Here is a 21,709-nt window from a genome sequence, read left to right on the forward strand (position 1 = left end):
GATCCAGAGTGAATTGGGGTCGCGCAAACTCGCCACTTTGGCCAGGTGGCAACCTGATCTGGAATACGAGGTGTCCTTGAACGAGCCGGAAAAGAAGCATGTCCTCGCTATCGTTTTCTTCACCCCCGAAGGCCTTAATGACACCAAAGCCATTGATGTGTTCGTCAAGGATGATTCGTACGCCGACGACACCCAAAGCCCAAGTGGACAAGCCTACATATTCAATTGTCCGTACAGTCGGTTGTGCCGTCAAGTGGTCATTGGGCCGGATGGCAAAGTGGCAGAGTTTGATTTTGACACCAATCCCGGCTTAGTCAAGTTGTCGGTAAGACATTTCTTCCGCCTTTTTGGATTCATCTGATTCCAAAATCATCCTTTCCGAATCGCAGAACAAAGACGATGTCCTGAATTTGGCCGTGGATTCAGTCATAGCCATTCCCATTGACCGTTGGTCACTGGACTTTGTGACTCCTGACGGTCAGTGTGTCAAAGTGAATGGTCAATGCTTGCCCTTCGCATACCCCGATGCTCCTGATCAGAGCCAAATCCTACCCTTTGTGGGTCCAGGGGCTGGTCCTCCCGCCAATTACAAGCCACCCAATATGTGGAAACCGGAGGAGACGCAATTGCTCTTCGTCAGTGGAGACAATCCCATCGTGGACATTACTGGAGCTGTGCCACAACCTGGATATTATGTGCTAGTGGCCAAATACTATCAACCTGACCAGCCAAGTATTACTGATTATAGGGTAGAAGGAATTTAGGTCCATGCTGAAAATGGTCCTCCCCACTCAAAGTTTTGCTGGATCATATTGAATCTAAGGTTTTCATTACGAGCGACTATTGACAAGCGTGTGCCATATCATAAATGATCCACTTTTAGCCAAATGAAGATTGATAACCCTCCAATGTTTTGGCAGCCTGAAGGTAATTGGAATGCCAGATTTCCGCCCTCAGCCAAGTCCGTTCTTAAAGGATTCACCGTTCTTGCACTTAGTGCTCCACTTGATTGACTTAAGGATGCACACCGAAAGCCTCGCACGACCTTCAGCATGCACAAAGCCTTGGCAGTGGCATTTTCTGACAAGAACTTTTCCTTCGCTTAATCTTCTAGCGGCAAATTATTGGAAGGTTACCCACCTCCTTTTGTCAAAAATTAAATCATATAGGATTTGACACTAAGCTTTTCAGTAGTCTGTGGGAAAGATAAATCCCGTTCAATATTATTAAGCAAACCTTCCAAGGGCTCCAAGGGTGGCCTTTAATTTCATTCTACTCCCTATATCATTTGAGGATTGTCAGCAAACCAGGCAGGCCCTTAACACAACTTCATTTTACGTTCTAGGCTTTAATCTAGATATGAACATCACCTACGGCAATCCTGGTGAAGGTGAGTGAGAAGCCAGAATGTTCCTCATATAAATGTTTTGCCATCCTTGTACATACAATCTTTTTAGCGTTGGATGTGGAAGAACTTCTGGCTAGAGGTCAATATCACGAAGCAGTTCTACCTTTGCCCACTTGCAACGCCAATACGGGATGCCGTACTCTGATCAAAAATGTCAAAGATAAAACGCAGGAATTCAGTCTACCCGACTTGTTCCACATTCAAACCGAGGTAAAGAAGCCCCTTCAATATTGAAAGGCATCTCCAAGGCATACATCTTTGTTGATCATTGCAGAACCCTGGGGGCAAGCCCGTGTGGTTAGAGAGTGTGATAGCTGTCCCATCGGAAAATTACAAGGACAACTTCTTACAACCCGCTAAAATGGACAAGAGTTTGGAATTTGCTCAAGATTGTGGCCAAAATCACTTTTATGTGGACCCAAGAGCTGAAGGTAAGGAAAACGTAGTAGATAAAAGGAAGCTCCATGCAGGAATGGAAAATGTGAGGCTAGAGAAAGCCAAAGGATCTCCTTGATCGCACGTTCATTTTTGAGCTTGAGATTGGTTGGGTCTTATTTCATAGGTTTTTAAGATAACTAACATGGCTTTGCTTTGAGTAGATTTGCTCATGATGACAAGTACTTGATGATGAATGTTCTACCATGTGAAACACATTTTCGTCACATATCTAATCACCCCGTGAAACCCATGATAGGTTCTTTTCAAAGCTATTCATCAACATAGCCAAATGAATAAGCTACATCATATTATGTGATATTCCCTAGGAAAAAGACATTTTCAATGGAAGGTTGGAATTGTTTACAAACATGATCAAACGGTTCTGGTACTTGTATTCTACTTTCCGTGGAAGCTCTCAGGCTGGCCGTAATCTCACTTGAAATTTGATAAGCGTATGATAACAAAAAAGTGCTGAAAGTCAATTTGTATTTGAATTGATACACACTTGAAGCTTTTTTGGTAACGTCGAAAGCTCTGAGGTCTATCAAAGTGGCAATAGATCACTAAAAGATCATATTGCTGCAACAGATGTACTACAATAACACATTTCGGAGCTAAAATTGAATACGGATTCTGTTGATAGATGCAAGAGATTGTTGGATTCCTAGTTTAGAGAAATGACAATCATGCAAGGACCACTAATTCCCGAAATTGTCTCTTCATATAAACCGAAGTAAACAAGAAGCACATTTCGATTTTGCTGGTATCTTCTCAATAACTAACCTTCAATTCATTTCGTGTATTGACAAAACGTTTGACATGAGCGAGATGTTAGATTATGCATGAAAACGTCTGCATTTTTGCCAATTTCCCACGCCAAAATTGGTCTCTATGCCGAGAGATTCTCCATTGTTATGGATTGAATGATGACTTGTATTCCTGCGTTATCCAAACAATGAAACTGGCTCATTATCGATTGGAGAATACACAAATTCAATTGTTAGGTACTGATGGTGAAAGAATTTGTGTACTTGACTAAAACTGATAAGTAGCAAAGTACGTAAGGGCGAAAAGGTCAAAGGAAAATGTTTTAACGTCTTCCTCCCACACTTCACAAACTTTCAAAGGGAAATGGCAATTGCCACTAAAACAACGTTAATAATTTGCTCTCTGAATCTACTGTCTAAGAAACAAGCATGAAATACCAAATAGTGAGTCTAAAACCTTACCAAATGACTTACAGGATTTTGTCGAGAAGCCATAATCTCAGTGGGTGCCGATTTCAATGGAGGAGCTTTGGATTGCCAATGCGACAGTCAAGGTGCCATTGGATATGATTGTGCCAAGATTGGAGGTCAGTGCAACTGCAAGCCCAATGTGATTGGTCGCCAATGTACCCGATGCAAACCCGGCTTCTTCGGATTTCCGGACTGCAAACAGTGCCAATGTCCACCCACAGCCCGTTGCAACGAGCAGACAGGTACTTTGGAGGAAAACCATCTGTGATCAGAGAATCCCTGCATTAATTAATCTGTTCCTAAGGTAATTGTATCTGCGCTCCACATGTGACTGGCACACCGGATGATCCCTGTTCCACTTGTGAGGAAAACACGTTTGGATATGATCCAATCACGGGATGCCAGGAGTGTAATTGTGCCATTGAAGGAACGATGAATGCCAACATGTCTTGCAGCTTGGAAACGGGAAATTGCTAGTAAGTAAATTAGTGTTCCGTTTGAAGAAGGTTGGTCTTTGAGATCTAACTTGTATGGTTCCTTTAATCATGGGAAAAGACGATGAATCACGATGACGTTGGGTGTTATGAGCCAGAAACATCCGGTTGAAAACTTGTAAATGTATGTTTTTATAATTTCTAGTTGTGAAGAAAACGTAGAGGGTCGCACTTGTGACCATTGCTCCGCCGGGTTCTTCAGATACCCAGATTGTGAGCAATGTCCTTGTGACCTACGAGGAACCACCGAGGAGATTTGCAATCAAGTAAGATCATGAGTGACATTATCAGTTATTCATGATAAATCAAGGACTGGCTTTTTAAATCCATCTCAGGAAACCTCGGCATGTTTGTGCAAACCCAATGTGGAAGGCGCTGCCTGTGACACGTGTCAACCCGGGAAATTCAATTTACAAGAGCGCAATCCCGATGGATGTACGGATTGCTTCTGTTTTGGGAAAACCACTTTTTGCCAAAGTCATGATTCGATGCGAAAAAAACAAGTAAGAAGAGAGTACAAGCTGGATTCCGACAGCAGTTTGATTCAAGAGCCTTCAGAATTTAGATGCCATTATAGACGGGCAAGGTACAAATTCATTTGAGAAGCAAGTCGGTAGGGGGTGTTTTCCTTAAGATGGAGATCATTCTGAGCCTAATACAGTAGTTTAGAACCAGACTCAGGAAGTAAGTGTCTCCTTAACAAAACCTAAATTTTCATTCAAATGACATGCCTGTGATAGATTTATGACATGGACAATTGGCAACTTCATGGCTTCGACGTGAAGAAAACGCTGACCAAGATCAGTCTTGATGAGGGCGTGAGTGTGCCTAACTACAACGGAGAATTGGCCTTGGCCTTTGACAGCTACGCCAGTGGAGTGGATTTGTCGCTTTCCTCGCTTTACTTCCAAGCCCCTGAATCGTATCTCAGAGAACAGATCTTCTCGTATGGAAATTATCTCAAGTACTCGCTCATCTATTCTGGTTATGAATTTGCTGGTGAGGCACTTCAAGTCCGGAATGTCCAGAGGTTGTCTCTGTCACAAGCAGAATTGCAATTTTCAGGTACTCCTAAGCATCCTGACGTAATTCTGACGGGTGACGGCATCAGTTTGTTGTTTTACTCGGGGCGGAAAATCAGCCCAAATACGCCCACAAAGTTCGAGATCCCCTTGGAGCCGTATTATTGGGTGTTGCCGTCGGGCTCGGGTATTGACCGATCTAAATTGATGGTGGTATTGAACAACTTGGATGGGATCTATATCCGCGCTAACTACGCCCTTGATCCTAATGGACAAGCAAGGTACGCATGTAATTTATTCCATCTCACCCCGAAACGCGATCCAGGAAAGGAACAGTTTTTCAATCCCAAAAACATTAGCCAATTTTTGTTGCAAGGTTCTTGCGAGTGATTTGGGCCATAATTAGAGTCTGTCCCTCAGAACGTCCCTCAGAACGTCCCTCAGAACGACGTAGTTCTATGCTAGGAAGGAAAAATGGTTACGGTCTATTCAATTGATTTCCCGTATGAAAGGCTTCCATAATTCCCGTGTGAATAAAATCTCTCGTTTTGAACGCTTCCTCTTGAATTTAAATATAGGCTTTCTGGGGTGATCTTGGAGTCCGCGGAGGAAGTGGATCCAGGCACTGAAATCCCACCTGAAGATCGTGTTTCCAGCGTGGAAGTCTGTGAGTGTCCCATGGGCTACCATGGAACATCTTGCGAAGGCTGCTCTCTGGGGTATTACCGCAAGGAAGAGGGCCCCTTCGGACCAATTTGTGTACAATGCAACTGCCATGGCCACGCCGAGGTCTGCCATCCTCTCACCGGTGAATGTGTGGAACTTCAACCTCTAAACCCCGAGGACGTGATCAGCTCGGCCGATGACTCGCCTGAATATGATCCAGAGGGCTCATATGAATCCCTTCCGTTCATTGAGTTCTGCCACTTCCGACCCGATCTGTGCAAAGTCGTCACTGATGGAGAGGAGGTTGGTTGAGTCAACCAAGGGATGGTTCATGTACATCCTGTCTAAGTACATCTAACAATGTCTTGCTTCGCCCACAGCCTTGCCTTCATAACACGACTGGTCCGCAATGCGAAAATTGCGCCGTTGGATATTATGGGGATGCTACACGTGGATCTCCCGAGGATTGCCGATCGTGCCCCTGTCCATTACCAGAAAATAAGTAAGATAAATAGCACATTCAGTTGATTACATTCGTCAATCAAAAACCAACGAGATCTAGAGTATGATGTTGAGGATGATTGCTATTTGCTAGTGCCGAACTTCTTGACGACAAAAAGTCAACCTCTTGATGAGACATCACTTACGGACCACTCGACTTCTCTTTGACCTCAAAAAAGTAGCCTTTCTTATAAAAATAGGGCCCAATATAGATCATTTCGGTAGAAAGCTATTCATTGAGAAGAATCAATTGTCTAAAGAAGCCTCAGACAGCACAAGTTATCTAAAGTTTCCTGTGCTTTGACATGAAGGTTGACGAGCATGCTTAATGACTTATGTACGGGTACAATCGGTAAGGATCTACAATTACCCCTATTTGACATGCTTTCATTTTTTTTTGTTTCAAAGTTTTGCCACCTCCTGTGACGCCCTCATGAGGCCAGCCTCGCCTGAAACTGGTCCAATTCAAGATTATTGCGTGTGCCAACCCAATTATATGGGCGATAGGTGCCAGTTTTGTGGTCCCGGATATTTTGGCCAGCCTGAAGTTATTGGTTCGTGTCTTTTAAAGAACAGATTGTTTGGCGTTGTTTGATCTCTTTACACGTCTCTCAATTTCAGGAGATTATTGTAAGCCTTGCGAATGTAACAACAACATCAATGTAACCGATCCTGATGCTTGCGACATGTTCTCGGGGATTTGCCAAAATTGCTTGGAACACACTTTCGGCGATTCGTGCGAACGATGTGAGCCCTGGTTCTTCGGAGATGCTCTCATGTTGAAGAACTGCCAAGGTACACAATATTGGGGTTTTTAAGCTAACTGATCCATTGACTCAAGGTGCAGTGGTGTTTAAAAAAAGGTCAGGAAAAATGAACCAAGTTTGTTCCAATATAGGCCAATTTAAATAATGCATGTTTTGATGGTCTTCCATAACAACGTGTGAAAGAAGAGTTACCAATTTGATGCGTTTGGCGGGGCCTTCTTCATGATACCCTACGAAATTTTCAACAGTGTTCATGAAGAGACTACTCTTTGCTCTTGTTCCACTTCGCCTAAATTTGAGCCAAACAACTCGTGAAAGGGAGGCTTCATTGTATTCTCTGCTTAACTTCTCAGAATGTTTGTGTGACAAAATGGGCACCGAGATGTGTGATCACAATAATGGCTTCTGTCAATGTCTCCCGGGAGTGGAAGGCGATAAATGCGACCGCTGCATGATGGACCATTGGGGCTTCGAAAGTGGACCCCCCGGTTGCACAGCCTGTCAGTGCAGTGATGCCTCGGAATCGACCTCTTGCGACCTTTTCAGTGGTCAATGTCGATGCAAACCAGGCGTGACGGGTCAGAAATGTGACACGTGCATGGCGGGCTATTGGAACCTTGGACCCAATGGTAAGTGCCTACAGATAAGAAATATGAACAACGGGGTTTGCTTCAGTTTCAAAGTCTAAATTCGAAATCCAATTTTAAAAGACATGGTTCTCAAAATTGCTAATGACGAGGATTGGAGCCAATCTCTTTCGACATTGTCTGATGGGTTTGAAAATTGAATCTACGTAGAAGCCTTGAACCCCAGCCAAAATCAGCTTAATCGAGATAAATCATATATGGACAGTTTTTCTTGTCTGAATATAAGAAAGTAACAATTTCATAATGGGATATATTTTAGGTGAAATCAAGACGGTTTTTAAATAATAAAACATTTGATCATTATAGGTTTCCCGGGTGTGGCGTTTGTCACAAAGGGCAAACTTTTTTAATGATTTTGCCATTTTGGATCAATTTGAATTTTTTTTCTTGGATGTCAACTATAAAACATAACACTATGTCCTACTTTTTGCAATTCTAGGACTTTAGTTATGACAATATTGGCAAATAAAAAGCAATATGAACCAATTTGGCAGTCTCAAAGTCAGATCTATTGAAATTAGGCATCCACAAGGAGGCCATTACATATTTATGTGAAATATAGTAATGAATTGGTACTTATGAATAACCATAAATTGCAAGTCAATATGTATATAATAGCATTGTGTAATGCCCCCGATGTTTGGAAGGAGGATAGTTATGTTGGGGTCATTGATAGCTAAATATTGTTTTGTGTTTTCTATGGTTGGGGTATATATCTTTTGGTATCTCCTTAACTGGTTTGGTTGCCTTGGCTTCTTGCTCTAACAAGGAACTTAGTCTGAGGTTGCCAACCTCCGATTATGGATGTTCAGATAGTACAATATGTATCAATAATGGCTTCCCAATATCGCTCTGAGAAAAACTGTCGAAATTAGCACCAAACGGCGTTCCTTGATTCAAATTAAAAAATATGGCATTAATCAATCAGCATTTGACAACGATGCGAAAACCTTTTGCGGCATGTATTTTAATCCTTTCCTGAAACAACACTTCAAAGGTTCATTTCCTTAAGTATATCATCGACTATTTCCTTCGCCCCCTATTCATTGCAATCCGCTCACATTTATACCCACGTGGGTCTTCATGTCAAGCATCTGAAAACCCAAGGAGGAAATCTCTCGTAAATACACTTTTGGTATACATGGTTATCCTGACAATAGCAGATAAGAAGAATTACTTCAAGGTCTCAGGATCAAACAAAAGCGTAATAAAATGCCTTTGAATAACTTAAAAGTTTTTTTCCTCGAAAAAAATTTACAAAAGGACAACTTGTTTGTCACTTCATACAAAACCTGGTCTTCCCACATTGCTGAAGTGCCATGAATTAACAGAATTTTTGACTCGAGTTAGGCGTCAGATCACATTCCACAATATTATCCAACATTAATATTTCACCAAAAAAGCCACTACAGCACTTTCGGACTATCGGACTATCGGACTATACGACTACAAGAACAAACAGATTGGTACCAATATCAAGCATGAATGATGCTTTTTTTGAAATTCCTATAAAGGCTGCGAGAGTTGTGGTTGCAATACGGAGTTTGCCGTGGGTGGAACCTGCGATCAAGAGACCGGTCAGTGTCAATGTTTGGAGGGTGTTATCGGGCAGAACTGTGATCATTGCCCCCACCATTGGGTGCTCGTGGTCAATGAGACTCGAACCAGTACTCCCGAATGGAAACGTCCCTTCAGATATCGCGAAGGCTGCTTCCCTTGCTCATCCTGTGTCTCGGATCTCTTGGTTCTGACCGAAGACCTGAACAACACTTTGGCCCCAATTTCCCAGGAGTTTGGTGGTGCAGAATCGAGTTTCTTCGCCTTCAAGCGTTTGAAGTACATTGAAGAGGACGTGAGTCGCCTTCAGCCAGAGATTGATCTTCTGGACCCTCAAGAAGGCTCAAGGAGACTTCAACCATTGGAAAATCGAGTCTCAGATCAACACCAGATGGCCAAAAGCCTTAATGTAAACTTCAAACTCGATATGATGAGGAGCCAGAAAGCCGAGGCCATTGATTTGTACGACCGAGGTCAGAAGGCAGTTCAAGACATGAACAAGGTAATCCAGTTGATTCATTTCCCAGAACGATATTAGCAGTTCCCTGGTAAATACTGGAAATCTAGAAATTGCTAGAAGACTCTGAGAAATGGCCTTATGAAGGCAGACATCTGACGTTGGACTTTTATTGAAAACAGGTGAGCGACGAGATCGCTCGGGTGACCAAAGTTATGCGCGAGATTGCCGATGGTTTGGGCAGCGGGGTCACACCTGAGCAACTCGAAACATCCGTGAAATTGGGCAAACAATGGTTGGAACAGATCAGGGAGCACGACTTCGTCGACGAGCGGCAAATGGCCATCGAGAAGCAAATGATGGCCAATGAGATGGAAACCATTGTGAAGGCACTACAAGATCCAGTGGGAACGCTCCGTAGTAACGCCACTGATGTTGAACAAGACATAGCGGCATTGATTGAGAACATGGAGGATCTGAAAAGAAATGCGGAAAATGCCAGCATCATGGTAAGGAACAACCTCCCCCTCCCCTCCCGCCTCCACCAAAGACTGAGGAAATGTAAGTGTCACGAAGGTTAGAACTGAGACCCGTCACGTTTCTAGATCCGTGAGGCTGGGGCCTTGAACTTCAGGAATTCTGATCCACCCGCTTCGTTCAAATCTGCTCGTATTGCGTCACTTTTGGAGACCACGGGGAACAATAACAAGATGGGCTCGGATTTAGTGACCGAGGCCGATGCAATTCTGGGCGATGCCAAGGTAGCCTTCGAGCAATTGGCCTCGAAAGGCTCCAATATGGGCGAGTATATCGACGAATTCAACCGACAAATCGACAACAATCAGGAGTCCCTGAATCAAAATTACGAGACAATTTACTCAGCCAATAACCATGCCATCGATTTGGAACGGCAAGCCCAGAACTTCAACAACATCTTGGCCAATGCCAAAGCTCCGGCTGAACGGACCTTGGACGCGGTCACGGCCTACGAGACCATTATTGATGCTGTGAATGAGGCTCAAGAAAGCGTCAATTCTGGTTTCTATGCATCAGAGAGCGCAGAAGCCATGGTAAGCAAATCGACTATATTGTACCAATATAGATTCATCATTTTATTGATCATTTATTCATAAACTTTAAGTTCAAGATGTGTACTCTTTAGGGTCCATCTAGAAACAGCTCTTCCTCCCCTTAAGTGTTCCAACCGTGAGGATCTAGGCACAATCTTAGCTTCCCATCTCTGTTGATGACAAGCAGATTATATCTTATGGATTAGGAAAAGGAGCATAGACTTTGTGAGAAACACCAAAAGAAGCAAATCTTGACGAAAAATGGACAACGTCGCAAGCTTAAAAGACATTACATCAATTGAGAGAATGTTGCTCGACTGACAGAGGTAGTGATAGGTTGTAGCATGGACTTCTAGAGATCTGGACTGGAAGCAAAAAAATCTTTTCTCCTACACCTTCCATTTAATCTCAAATACGTACTTCATATGGTAACAAGATCTTGTTGAATAGATGAACTTGGCCAAATTTAAGCCCATTACCATGCTTAGAGAACTCGGGGGATATGGCCAAATTTATGTAGTAAACACTAGAAAAAAATTCGAATTTTCGCTTGCTCTAGGTCAGCTACATAAGCTTTTGACAACATAACTTTGAAACGAACCATTTTAGAAGTAAATGATATAAAAATAACCCGCCTTTAATTGTGAAAATCTCCACTCCTTATTTTATTACTCTAATTCGTAAAGTGGCTCAGAGTCGCAATGACCAAGGGCAGGCCGATTTGGCTGGAAGCTCGTTCACAGTCCATATATCTAGAAGTCTGTGGCCATAGCTATCTCATGGTTGACTTTAGGATCGAGCTAGACATGGATCCAAAATTAGTTGAAAGCAATGCTATCTATCCGCTGATTCAAATCTTAGAAATTCATTACACATGCCGTACACAGACCACAAGGCCAGATGATCTGAAATTCGGTTGTTATTCGCTCGAAAATGCTGAATGTACTCAATAAAAATGGCAGACTTCACTGGATCTGGGAAATATAAAGAAAGTCCATATTTTTCACAATAACTATTCATTGTGCCAGCAACCAAGAAAAGGATAGTTTTGACCTTTGAAACGTACTTGACCAAAAAGTCGAACAAATTGTGCTAGATTTCCACTTCAAAAATTCTTAGGGTTCAAATTTACAACTATTAACCCCGATTAAGAACTTTAGAAAGCGTGAATTATAACGCAATGCAAAAATGAATCAGACCTAAAAATACAAAATGATCCTATAAGGAAAGAAGGAAAGAGGACAAAGTTGTTTGTAGTATTTTATAGTTCAACCAATTATCATTCAATCCCCCTGCATTTCTAATCAAGGTAAGGAGATCGAGTCTGAAGGAACTGGAGATCGATTTTGCAATAACACTTTCCAACAGTTGGAATATCGGCTGGAAGCTGTTTCTCTGAAATGGAGCTTACTCTCTGTGAAAATTGACGTTTCACAAAGAAAAAGACAAATTGGCACCTACAACAACCCAAAACAAAGAGCTGTTTGGAGAAATTGGAGGTAAAGATCCATTTCCTGCCTTTTTCCGCCTTGTTGGACCATGGTTTTTTGCTAATTTGGTCCAATGTGTGGTGCTACAAAGTCTCTGATGGAAATCTTAATGAGATATTTCCTTTTCCCGAGTAGATCCTCACATCATAAGGCTCTTTGACTGGGGTTACAGTAGCGCTCTGAATGACATCTTTATGCGGATAGACCAAATCCTTTCATTTTTCTTGAAAGGGCTCAAGCGCTTGTTCATTGAGGTACGATGAATTGAGCATACAACATCTAGGATCTTTACAATGAATCACCAGCATGCGTAGATCTAAACCTGTTCATTTTCATTCGTACTGAGTAAAACCAGTTTTTGTGGGCAGCGTCTTGGAGCACCACGCTCCAAAATGCTCTTAATTATGACAAGAAGAGCCACCCTGTATAATCCAACCAAGCATAGCCACATTATTTAGTCATTGAGCAATGTCTCTGGTGAGTCTTTATATGTAGTACTTCGTCTCTTGCCTCAATCAATCAGATTTGAAAAGTCCGACTCATGCTTCCAAAAAGGAGCAAGTGGATAAGCACTTCAATCTGCGATCTGCTTGCAGTGACTTTCCAATTCTACTAGACGCAAAACTTTCCCAGAAGGAAATTGGAGTGGAATTGAATGCATTCTCACCTCACCAAGTTAAATCATTGCCTACAGTTGGAACACCTGTAATATAGATACTAGCGAGTGCAAATAATCGGCATTTCGGCAACGAAACGAAATCATACCTTGATGATGAATGATATAAGGATTCAAACCTGCTATTGGTTGCATGAGAAAAAATGAACTGAAAAATAATCTTTTATCTACTTTTTTTCTTACCATTCGTTACCATCAAGTTCAAGATACGGTTTTTAATCTCTTTCTAAACATTACTGTTTAGAAAAAATAATACTTTAATCGAAACAAATGGTTTTCACCTATTGTTTTTGCTCTCGTATCAGAGATAGATAGGAAAAATATTTCAAGGTTAAGTATCATATGTCCATGGTTTATTTCATATGCTTGTATCTATAAGTGGAAAAGGTTCACTTTCCTATTCATCGCACTTTAACGATAGTTACTGAGTGGATGAACAGAGCAAAGGACTCTTCTCATTGATAAGAATCAATGTAGCATTTTACCAAAGTATGAAAATGTTATTCATAGAGTTGTTAGACTACATGCAAAATGGTTTTGCATTCTGAATGTTAGAGTGCATGTCTGAGTTTGTGTGAGAGAGCCCACTTATTGGCTTATGTTCTACTACATGAATATACAAGCGTGAGGTGAAACAATCAGGCTGATTGATGGTTTGATGCATCCTCGTTGAATGGGTAGGAACTTTATCATGCTCTTATGTTTCTAGTCCGTTGGCGTGGGTGATAAGGCTGCCAAGGCTAAAGATCGAACGCAAGAACTATATGATGCAGCCTTGGAAGCGAATGAAGCAGTTCGGAATGAGTTAGATGAAAACCTTCGTCGTTCCAAGGGCAACGTACAAGATGTCGAGAGGAAAACCAAAGTCATTAAACAAAGCGTGGAGTCCATTACTAGGTAAGGCCTACCGTAAGCCTGGGAATTTTACGTACATAACCTTGTTCTTTGAATGGAGAGGCAATAAGTTTAGGCTCATACAGTTGGATTGATTCTCATCAACTTGCTTTTCAAAGGGGATTGGAAAGCCTGCCGCCCACTCCAGAACTGTTGAAGGAAACCGTGGACATTGCCAATGACGCTGAGACTGTGGCCCACGACTCACTTTCTTCCATCAATGCCAGAGCTGATGAGATCACTCGGAACATTGGACAAGCCAGGACACTCCAGGATAATCATGAGCAGATGAAATTCAGCCTCGAGGCTACGAAAAAAGCTTTGGACGAAATCGAGTCCCAAGACCGGCAAAAACGTGACACAGGCGACATTCCTGAGAGCGAGATGAATGAGCGCCTGGCCAGTTTGAACAACCGACAAGGCAGGGTGACCAATCTCCAGGATAGTGTCAAAGGCATGATTGGCAAACTCAAGGACAGACTCGGGCAGGTCCGATTCACTTTGGCCAGGTACGTACACCATTCTCAGTTTGTAGGCCTATTTTCATCAGGTTGTGTACAACATAAGCTACTGGAATATGAACGGAGATACTAGAGATGGGTCACAGGTTGCCACTATGACGTATTCTAACTTCAGCTTGGTTGAATACATAAAAGTTATACCTTCTCAAAGCGGAATGTATAAAAGGTCGCATAATGTATGAGCCAACCTCTTTTTGGTAGACAAATGTTGCCAAAGGGGCCTGACTCATTCATTTTGTGTAGTGTTATGTATTGAGCTTTGAGGTGGCATAAGTCTTGACTCAGTTATTTGAATGAATTGAAAATATCAATAGGTAATAACAGAGATTTGTGGTCAGTCTATACATTAACTTCATTCCGAAATGACATTTTTCGACTCTAACAATCTCGTCCATTTTCCGATCGTTCGCGATTCAGGGATAGAATAATTGATTGAGTCCTTCATAGATTCTTCTCAATGTTTAGCGAATCTACGAGGGATTTCTTGAGTCCTTTTGATAACAGAAATAAAGTTTTTGTCAATACTTGGCCGGTTTATGATCGTTATTTGTATTTTATCTCATATTCAAGCATTAGTTAAGGAGACTTTTGAAATCAAATTGGTATAATTGAAGTACCTCAGTTGAATCGATCTAATGTGATTGACCCTTTTCTCTCTGATTTTTGATGTTGAGTAAAATACCTACATCATCGTAACAAAGTACAGAAAGGAATTGATCAGGATTGCCAAGGGGAACGAATGACAGCTAATTCATCGTCATTGAAGGCCATGGTGGTGGAGAGAGAGGCTGCTGGTATCTATTCAACGAAACGATTACGTTTGCAATCACTGTAATGAAACTTGCTAGAAATGTGGTTAGATTTTTTCTCTTTGTAAAAGATCTTTTGACTGACTATGATTCGCTCAGTTGGAAAGGAATTTAGTATTAATTGATGGCGTGTTTTTTTAGGATGGACGTGGGTATGGAATTTGATCGAGGATCCAATTTGGAGGTTGAAACACCAGAAATTCTGGACGAATTAGCCATCAACACTCAGATTAGTGCCTACTTCAACGTATCCAGAGCTTCCGATGATGACCGTGCATTCTTACTCTACATTGGAAATGAAGAAGACACTCATTCCAAGATGCCGCATACCTCCACGGATGATTACATGGCTTTGGAAGTGGTAGAAGGTGGCTTTTGTAAACTCACCGTGGATCTTGGAGCTGGTCATTTGGAGGTCAAATCCAGTGTTCCCATAGTGTATGATCAATGGAACTACATTGAGATCGAAAGACAAGGTCACACTGTCACCATGACCTTGAAGCAAGAAGAAGGCCCCGGCGAGGTCAACGAAGATAAGGTCCAAGAGGCTCTGCCCCGTTACGATGAATACGGCCGACCTTTTGGATCAGTATTCAATTTGCACCCCGAATATTCTCGGATCTTTGTCGGCGGCTTCCCCAATTCGGTTCGAATTCAATCCACCGTCCATGAGACCTTCATGCAAGGACAAGTGGAAGGACTCAAGATCGGAGGTCAGGAAGTGGGGTTGTGGAACTACAAGGTGGCAAAGAATGTGAAAGGAGCTCCTGGGAGGAACAAGTTTAAGGATAAGCCCAAAAAGAGCGTGCGATTCGGCGGCCAAGGGTTCATAGCCTTGGATCGAAACTACTTTTTAGATATGGATGACGAGTTCTCGATCAAGATCAAGTTCAAGCCCGAAAGTCGGAGCGGAATCTTGTTGGTCATGGGCAGTCCTCGGGATCAAGATTTCGTAGCCCTGGAATTGGAGAATAAATACTTGAGATTCAGTTTTAATTTGGGCGACGGTGTGGCCTCTGTGGTCTCGGACAAGAGCTACGACCTTGACACGTGGCATTATGTTGAAATCAAGCGACAAGGCCGGATGGGTAGTTTAAGCGTGAATAACGATTTGGTCGGAAATGTCGAATCCTACGGTGACATGGCTCAATTGTCCGTGGAGAGCGATATCTACTTGGGTGGATTCCCCGGAGAAGTGCCCTATCCTGATGTCGATGGGTATAACTTCACGGGATGCATGGAAGAGGTTTTCATCGGATTGGACAGCGCGGACCTGAACTCGTACAACGAAGCTGTTGGAATTGAACCCGGTTGTATTAGAACGGTACGTACTTTGAGCAAATCAGCTTCTTTTCTATACCGTAAACCCACTGTGCTCTCTTTCGCATTCATTCAAATCCAAAATGAGAGGGTAATTGATCATTTTCCATTCCTGTGTGCTCATCTATCACTTAGGTAGAAGGAAAACGACCTTGGCGCTTCCATCTAACTAATGTCATACATACTTTTCTAGACTGAATCGCTAGTCACATTCTCCCCCTCATCACCTGGGCACCTTCAGCTTCATCCTCAAGAGCTTTTGGGAACATTAGAGATCAGTCTCATGTTCAGAACCAGGGCCAATCGAGGCATGCTGGTGTATGCCTACGACTCTCCCAATCATGCCTATTATGTGTCTCTGTCCCTCATGGATGGCTCCTTTGAACTTCGGGTATTTTCGGGCCATATCTTGACTACTGCCAAGACCGGAAGCAAATCCATCGTCTACAATGACAACACATGGCACACGGTCACGATCTACATCACCAAGACCGATATTCATCTCCACACCGATGACCATGAACACTTTAAGTAAGGAGATTTTGAGGGCCAAAATCAAGCACGTAGAAACGTCGCAGTCAATGGTTGAGACTAGTTGAGACGAATTACTTGTTGGAGATCAGATGATAGGGTCGTCAAGGAATTGAAATCTTGAAGGTCAAATCAGCAGAAAGAAGTACCACCTTACGAACGAAAGCGATCAGTATTTGACTCTGAAGAGCTCTTGATTGCGTACGAGTAGGATTGCTTCACATGGGAACACTCGTTTTCCAGAATTGCAGTGGAAAACCCGGACCAGATTCCAAATCTAGACGAACGTTACAACATCTATATGGGTGATGTGCCTGGCGATATCAACGTGATTCCCGATGCGATCCCCTCGAACAGTCCGTTTATTGGATGCATCCGAGACGTTTTGGTGGAACAAAACCTCACCGACTTCAATGTAATTCCTTACCACACTGGATTGGATTTTGGAATCTGTAAATCCGATGCCATAAGCGTCCCTGAGCCTGGTAAGAATCTGCACATTGTGCATTAATATGGAACATGAAATGATTTGAAGTTGAAGCCCCGCACGGTGGCACCCACAACACTTATAAGAAGATTGTTAACATGACACTACTTTTAGTGAGGTTTTTCTTTGTTTGTGTAACAAAAGGGCAAACTTTTGTGAAAATACATCTTTGAAAGTGACTCAGATTAATTAGTATATCAATCCACTTAAAACCTATGAGAGGGTAACATTTTTGGAAGCGTAATCAATAGATGTTATGAGTATCCGTAATTGTGTTTTGGATTGAAATTTCAGTAAAAATTAATTGAGTAGACGTAGAAAAATTTAATCTAAAAAATCAAATTTGACCAGAAAATGCTCTGGCCGTATCTTAAAGCAAATGCAAAGAAATACGTATACTATGCAGTTTGTCGATGTCGAAAAATAAAATATAATATTTGATTTTTCTTAAAACACCAAACCATATGCATCACTTATGTCTTTATTTGAATTAGCATTTCACAATTGTAAGGTCAATTACAAAAGTCCCTCCCTCGGTTGCTTTAGCACATAAAAACGCAACTAAAAGCCCTGACATTTGAGCAAACAGTTAATCAGAAATTATAACCACCGTGCCCGGAAAAGTTGGTTTTGATAGACTGGCACCCAAGTCCTCCAAAGATATTTCTTGGAAAATGATGTGAAAGTTTTAGATGTCTTGTTCGTATCAAAGAAGAAAGAAGCAGTGTGATTTACTTTGTTTTGTAGGATCTGGCTCAGTAAATCCAACTGATGATCAAGACAAGACAAACACAGAAGGTACGTTCCACATTTACGAGTATTGTTGTGATTCCCTGGTTTCTGGGTATTTATATATACAACTCAGGACAAAGAAAGAGGCACTTGAATGCCCTCAAGATGTTCCAAATCCCGAATTGGCATCGAAGGTACAGGGTTTTTGGTTCAAGAAGGTCTTAATGTTCCACCATGATATCTATTTAGATAGGTTTCTAAGTACAATAAACAAACTGGAACTTATTTATTAGCGCTACGTAAAGCCCAGCCACAAATAATGACAATGCCCCCTTCGAAAATTAATACCTCTCTTCAAAAAGGGAATTCGTTCCTCCAAAAGTCTTTGTTAAACAGGGAAATAACTTCATTGGCCAGTGAAACTGTCAACCTTGCATTTATCACATTCAGATTTTTAAAGTAATGAAAACGATCATCTTGCCATTGGTGTTTTATTTATTTCTGAAGATTGGACCAAATGATCAACTTCCGTTGGTTCAAAAGTTTGTCATTGATTTCGAATCCCTCCTTGGCAGGCGATTCTCTAGAATTGAACAAGACTAGTCTCACATTGTATTTCTTGTAAATTGGCAAAGCATGTGGAAAAGCAGATGTTAGGTCCACAAAAAGGAAATGTCTTTCAGAAAATATGCTTAATCCTTTACTTGGCACAATTTTGAGCAATTCCAATATGGCATCAATCCAAGTCCTCATTCCAACGAAATCAAATCCGATATATGTAGGATTGTGTTGCTAACTTTTTCTTACTTTCTAGTGAATGCTCGATTCTCAAAACCATTTTAGCTTATCAGCTCCAGTCAAGAATAACATTATTATAATTACCCTGTTTCTACTTCCTCCTCGAGATTGCTAATCCTCGCATTGCCTCTGATACGTTTTAGACGAGGTCCTTGACGAGAATGACACCGCAAATAAACAAGATAAACCCAACAAGAAAGATGAATCCACTAGCTCTTGGGATTTGTTGCCCCCAGCTGCCCCGCCTCCGGAATACTTTGGACAGTGCTCTCTGCCCATAAACCCTGCTCCAGATCTTGATGTTTCTCAAGAATCAGGATTGCGATTTGGTGAGTGTTGACTAGTTGACTAAAGACCCAACGAAATCTCATTTGAATCGTTCAAATACAAGACCTTTTACTCCTTGCTTGCTAAAAGGGTTGTTCATACTGTTTACGCCTTAAGGCTGACTAAGTTGATTCACCAAGGTCTTAAGTATGAACAATTTGAGTGGTCTGTATGGTGAGGAGACTTTTGTTTTCCTTTGACATAAAGCACAAAGTTCTTCAAGCCCATCTATCCATGACCTTCTATTCAGAAAAAAGGCCTTGTCTTTTTCCAAGTTTATTTCAAATATTGCTACTGTACACTTACAAAACTGTTTCTAGGTTCGGTCTTTCTTAGACGAGGCTTGTCTCGATTCTGAGTGACGTTTGCATCTCTTCATTAGTTGGATACTGAGAATGGAAGCCTTGAGAACATTGCGTTTTTCTTTCAGGAGCGAAAAAGGACACATACTTGGAATTCAACACCAAGTTGAAGGTGAAGAAACGCGGCGAATTCATCATCGACTTCAGAACCACTCAAAAAGACGGCGTCATATTTTATGTGGCCGACGAGACGAATAGGGACTTCATTGCACTGTTCATGAAGGGTGGAAAGGTGAGATTGGATCAATTCTTTGCGACCATTTTTGGCATCAAATTGCCATTTGACTTTTTGGAAAGACAATCCATTGGAGTTATTTCGGATAATGTCAAATATTCCCAACGATGATTGCGTGGTTCTTGTGGCCAACGAATGTAACCATAGTTGATGGAAAAGCCTCCCAAAACAGCTCAAGATGAATAATTCCATTTATTGTTCACGAGAAAAAACAAACACTTTCCAAAATGGTTTTGCTGATGGAAGGCATGTTATGGGAATTTGAATGATCCCTGGATCCCATTTCAGATGACTTGATGCTCATTTATTTTCCATTCCAGCTTATCTATGCTTTCAACTGTGGTTCAGGCCCTGTTTACATCGAATCTAGGCCTATCAATGATGGTGCCTGGCACACGGCTCGCTTCACTCGTCAAGGAGAACGTGGTTCTCTGTTCATTGATGGAAATATGGAAGGGGAAGAGAGCTCACAGGGGTTCACGAAGAACATTGAAGTTCTACCTCTATTTCACTTGGGAGGATTAAGGTCCGAGGCGTATGAGGATACTGATGTCAGAAGGAACTTGATGGTGAGTTTGGGGTTACCTTTTTTTTGATGTTGATAACTTCCAAGGATGCACATCGTTGGCCAGATGGTTGCACTTTTTAGGATTCTGATTCTTAACATTGGAGGAATGCAATAATTATGATTTCAAATTTAAGAACTTCGGCTTTAGGAGCAATCGCGAGACACGTAAGAGCCATTTTTATTAGAAGCGATTGTCTGCTTTATCAATTACCTCGGTTAAAAAACCAATTCAAGATGGAGAATCTGGATGTAGTAGCTTGTTGGGAAAAAATCTATTGGATTTTTTGGTAAAAGTATGTCGTTTTCTCCTCAACAAAAAATAATTGTATGGTGGATTCCCAGTGGAGGTTCAATAAAGAAAACTGCTTGAATACTTTCGACTCATTGGAGTCATCAGTCATTACAACTGTATCACAATCCACAAGATAAAGTAGAGTTCAGTTGTAGGAACAATCCGCATACAAGAAGGTTTTTTTCGAGATTTTTTGAGGTTCCTTTGTATCGTTGGTATGCCTCTGAATGGAGGTCGCTTATCTGAAAGGAATATGACCATCTATCGTCTGTTTTGACCTTTGCCTGGTATGCCAAATGCAATTATTGTCTACCAGGATTGAAGACATGAAACTTTTAGCCAGCCTGTTTTCTGGAATTTGTGTTCGCTTAATTTGATGTCTGGCACACCTTTTTCCTCCCAACGGGAAATTATGGATAATATGTGAAGGTGAAGCGATATGATTTGTAATCAAGGTTGTCTCCCGCAGAATGTGGATACAGGCTTTGTGGGTTGCTTGCGAAACTTCCTTCATCGCGGCAAGCCCGTTGGCAAATGGACCAAGAACCATCGAGTGATATCGTGTTCCCAAAAGGTGGAACCTGGCTACTTCATCGGTCCCAATGGCGGCTCCATCATGCCGTTCAAAAAGTTCCGCGTGGGCCTGGACTTTGATATCACCCTCCAGATCAAGCCCAGGAACATTTCAGGACTTCTTCTGGCTGTTCAAGGGCGGCGGGATTACCTCATTCTTCAAATGGTCGATGGAGCCATGACCTTCACCGTGGACAATGGTCGTGGTGCAATTGTGACCACCTTCAAGCCGAGTTCCAAGTTCCAATTCTGTGACGGACAATGGCACGAGATTCACGCCGTCAAGGCCAAGAATGTCGTGACTCTGTCCGTGGATAACAGCTTCACTCAACCAGGCATTGGCGTCCCCGGGGTTTCCTCCACGGACACCAATCATGGTCTCTTCATCGGTGGACATCCCAAGGCTGATCGCTTGACTGGATTGCTGACTGACATGCCATTTGTGGGCTGTGTGAGGAACATTGTCATCGAGGGAACCAAGCTGGACATTGAGCCCAATATGCTAAAGGGTGACGTTATGTCTCATGTTTGTCCAACCATTTAATCAGTGAAAGAAAGCAAAATAAAACGATGTCGTCTCTTCGTAGCGAATCGGAGCATATCCGTATCTCCTTGTATTCCAAGACTGTGCCGACGTCGACACAGATCCCTCAGTAAAGAGATATACATCCTGTCTAATCAAGCCCCAATCCCCGGGATGTATCGTCTAGGGCTAAGAATATTATTTCAACAACAATGAATGATTCCTCCTCCCCCCTTCCATCCAATGACGCATGAAGTGTCATAGGCAACAGACCGAACAAAAAACCGACTGATATAAGTCTCTCAC

At 42.1% G+C, this 21,709-nt stretch overlaps 1 protein-coding gene across 1 annotated transcript in view; it reads left to right on the plus strand.

Annotated features, from left to right (window-relative positions):
• Positions 1-21,479, plus strand: part of LOC131884694 (laminin subunit alpha-like) — a gene marked incomplete in the record, with an annotated part of 28,811 nt that extends 7,332 nt beyond the window's left edge. The window contains 29 exon segments of the mRNA XM_059232540.1: positions 17-325; positions 390-732; positions 1,346-1,390; positions 1,458-1,618; positions 1,683-1,839; positions 3,090-3,326; positions 3,389-3,560; positions 3,724-3,844; positions 3,914-4,081; positions 4,319-4,577; positions 4,644-4,881; positions 5,179-5,569; positions 5,647-5,768; positions 6,176-6,321; positions 6,389-6,562; positions 6,888-7,163; positions 8,696-9,240; positions 9,378-9,704; positions 9,801-10,265; positions 13,141-13,328; positions 13,445-13,834; positions 14,797-15,979; positions 16,169-16,506; positions 16,750-16,991; positions 17,741-17,791; positions 18,667-18,852; positions 19,281-19,444; positions 19,768-20,016; positions 20,777-21,479. Of these exon segments, the coding sequence (XP_059088523.1) occupies positions 17-325; positions 390-732; positions 1,346-1,390; positions 1,458-1,618; positions 1,683-1,839; positions 3,090-3,326; positions 3,389-3,560; positions 3,724-3,844; positions 3,914-4,081; positions 4,319-4,577; positions 4,644-4,881; positions 5,179-5,569; positions 5,647-5,768; positions 6,176-6,321; positions 6,389-6,562; positions 6,888-7,163; positions 8,696-9,240; positions 9,378-9,704; positions 9,801-10,265; positions 13,141-13,328; positions 13,445-13,834; positions 14,797-15,979; positions 16,169-16,506; positions 16,750-16,991; positions 17,741-17,791; positions 18,667-18,852; positions 19,281-19,444; positions 19,768-20,016; positions 20,777-21,424 (8,295 nt within the window).
• Between the last annotated feature and the right edge of the window lie 230 nt (positions 21,480-21,709).

Source organism: Tigriopus californicus, chromosome 8 (genome assembly GCF_007210705.1).
Source record: "Tigriopus californicus strain San Diego chromosome 8, Tcal_SD_v2.1, whole genome shotgun sequence".
Lineage (NCBI taxonomy): Eukaryota > Metazoa > Arthropoda > Copepoda > Harpacticoida > Harpacticidae > Tigriopus > Tigriopus californicus.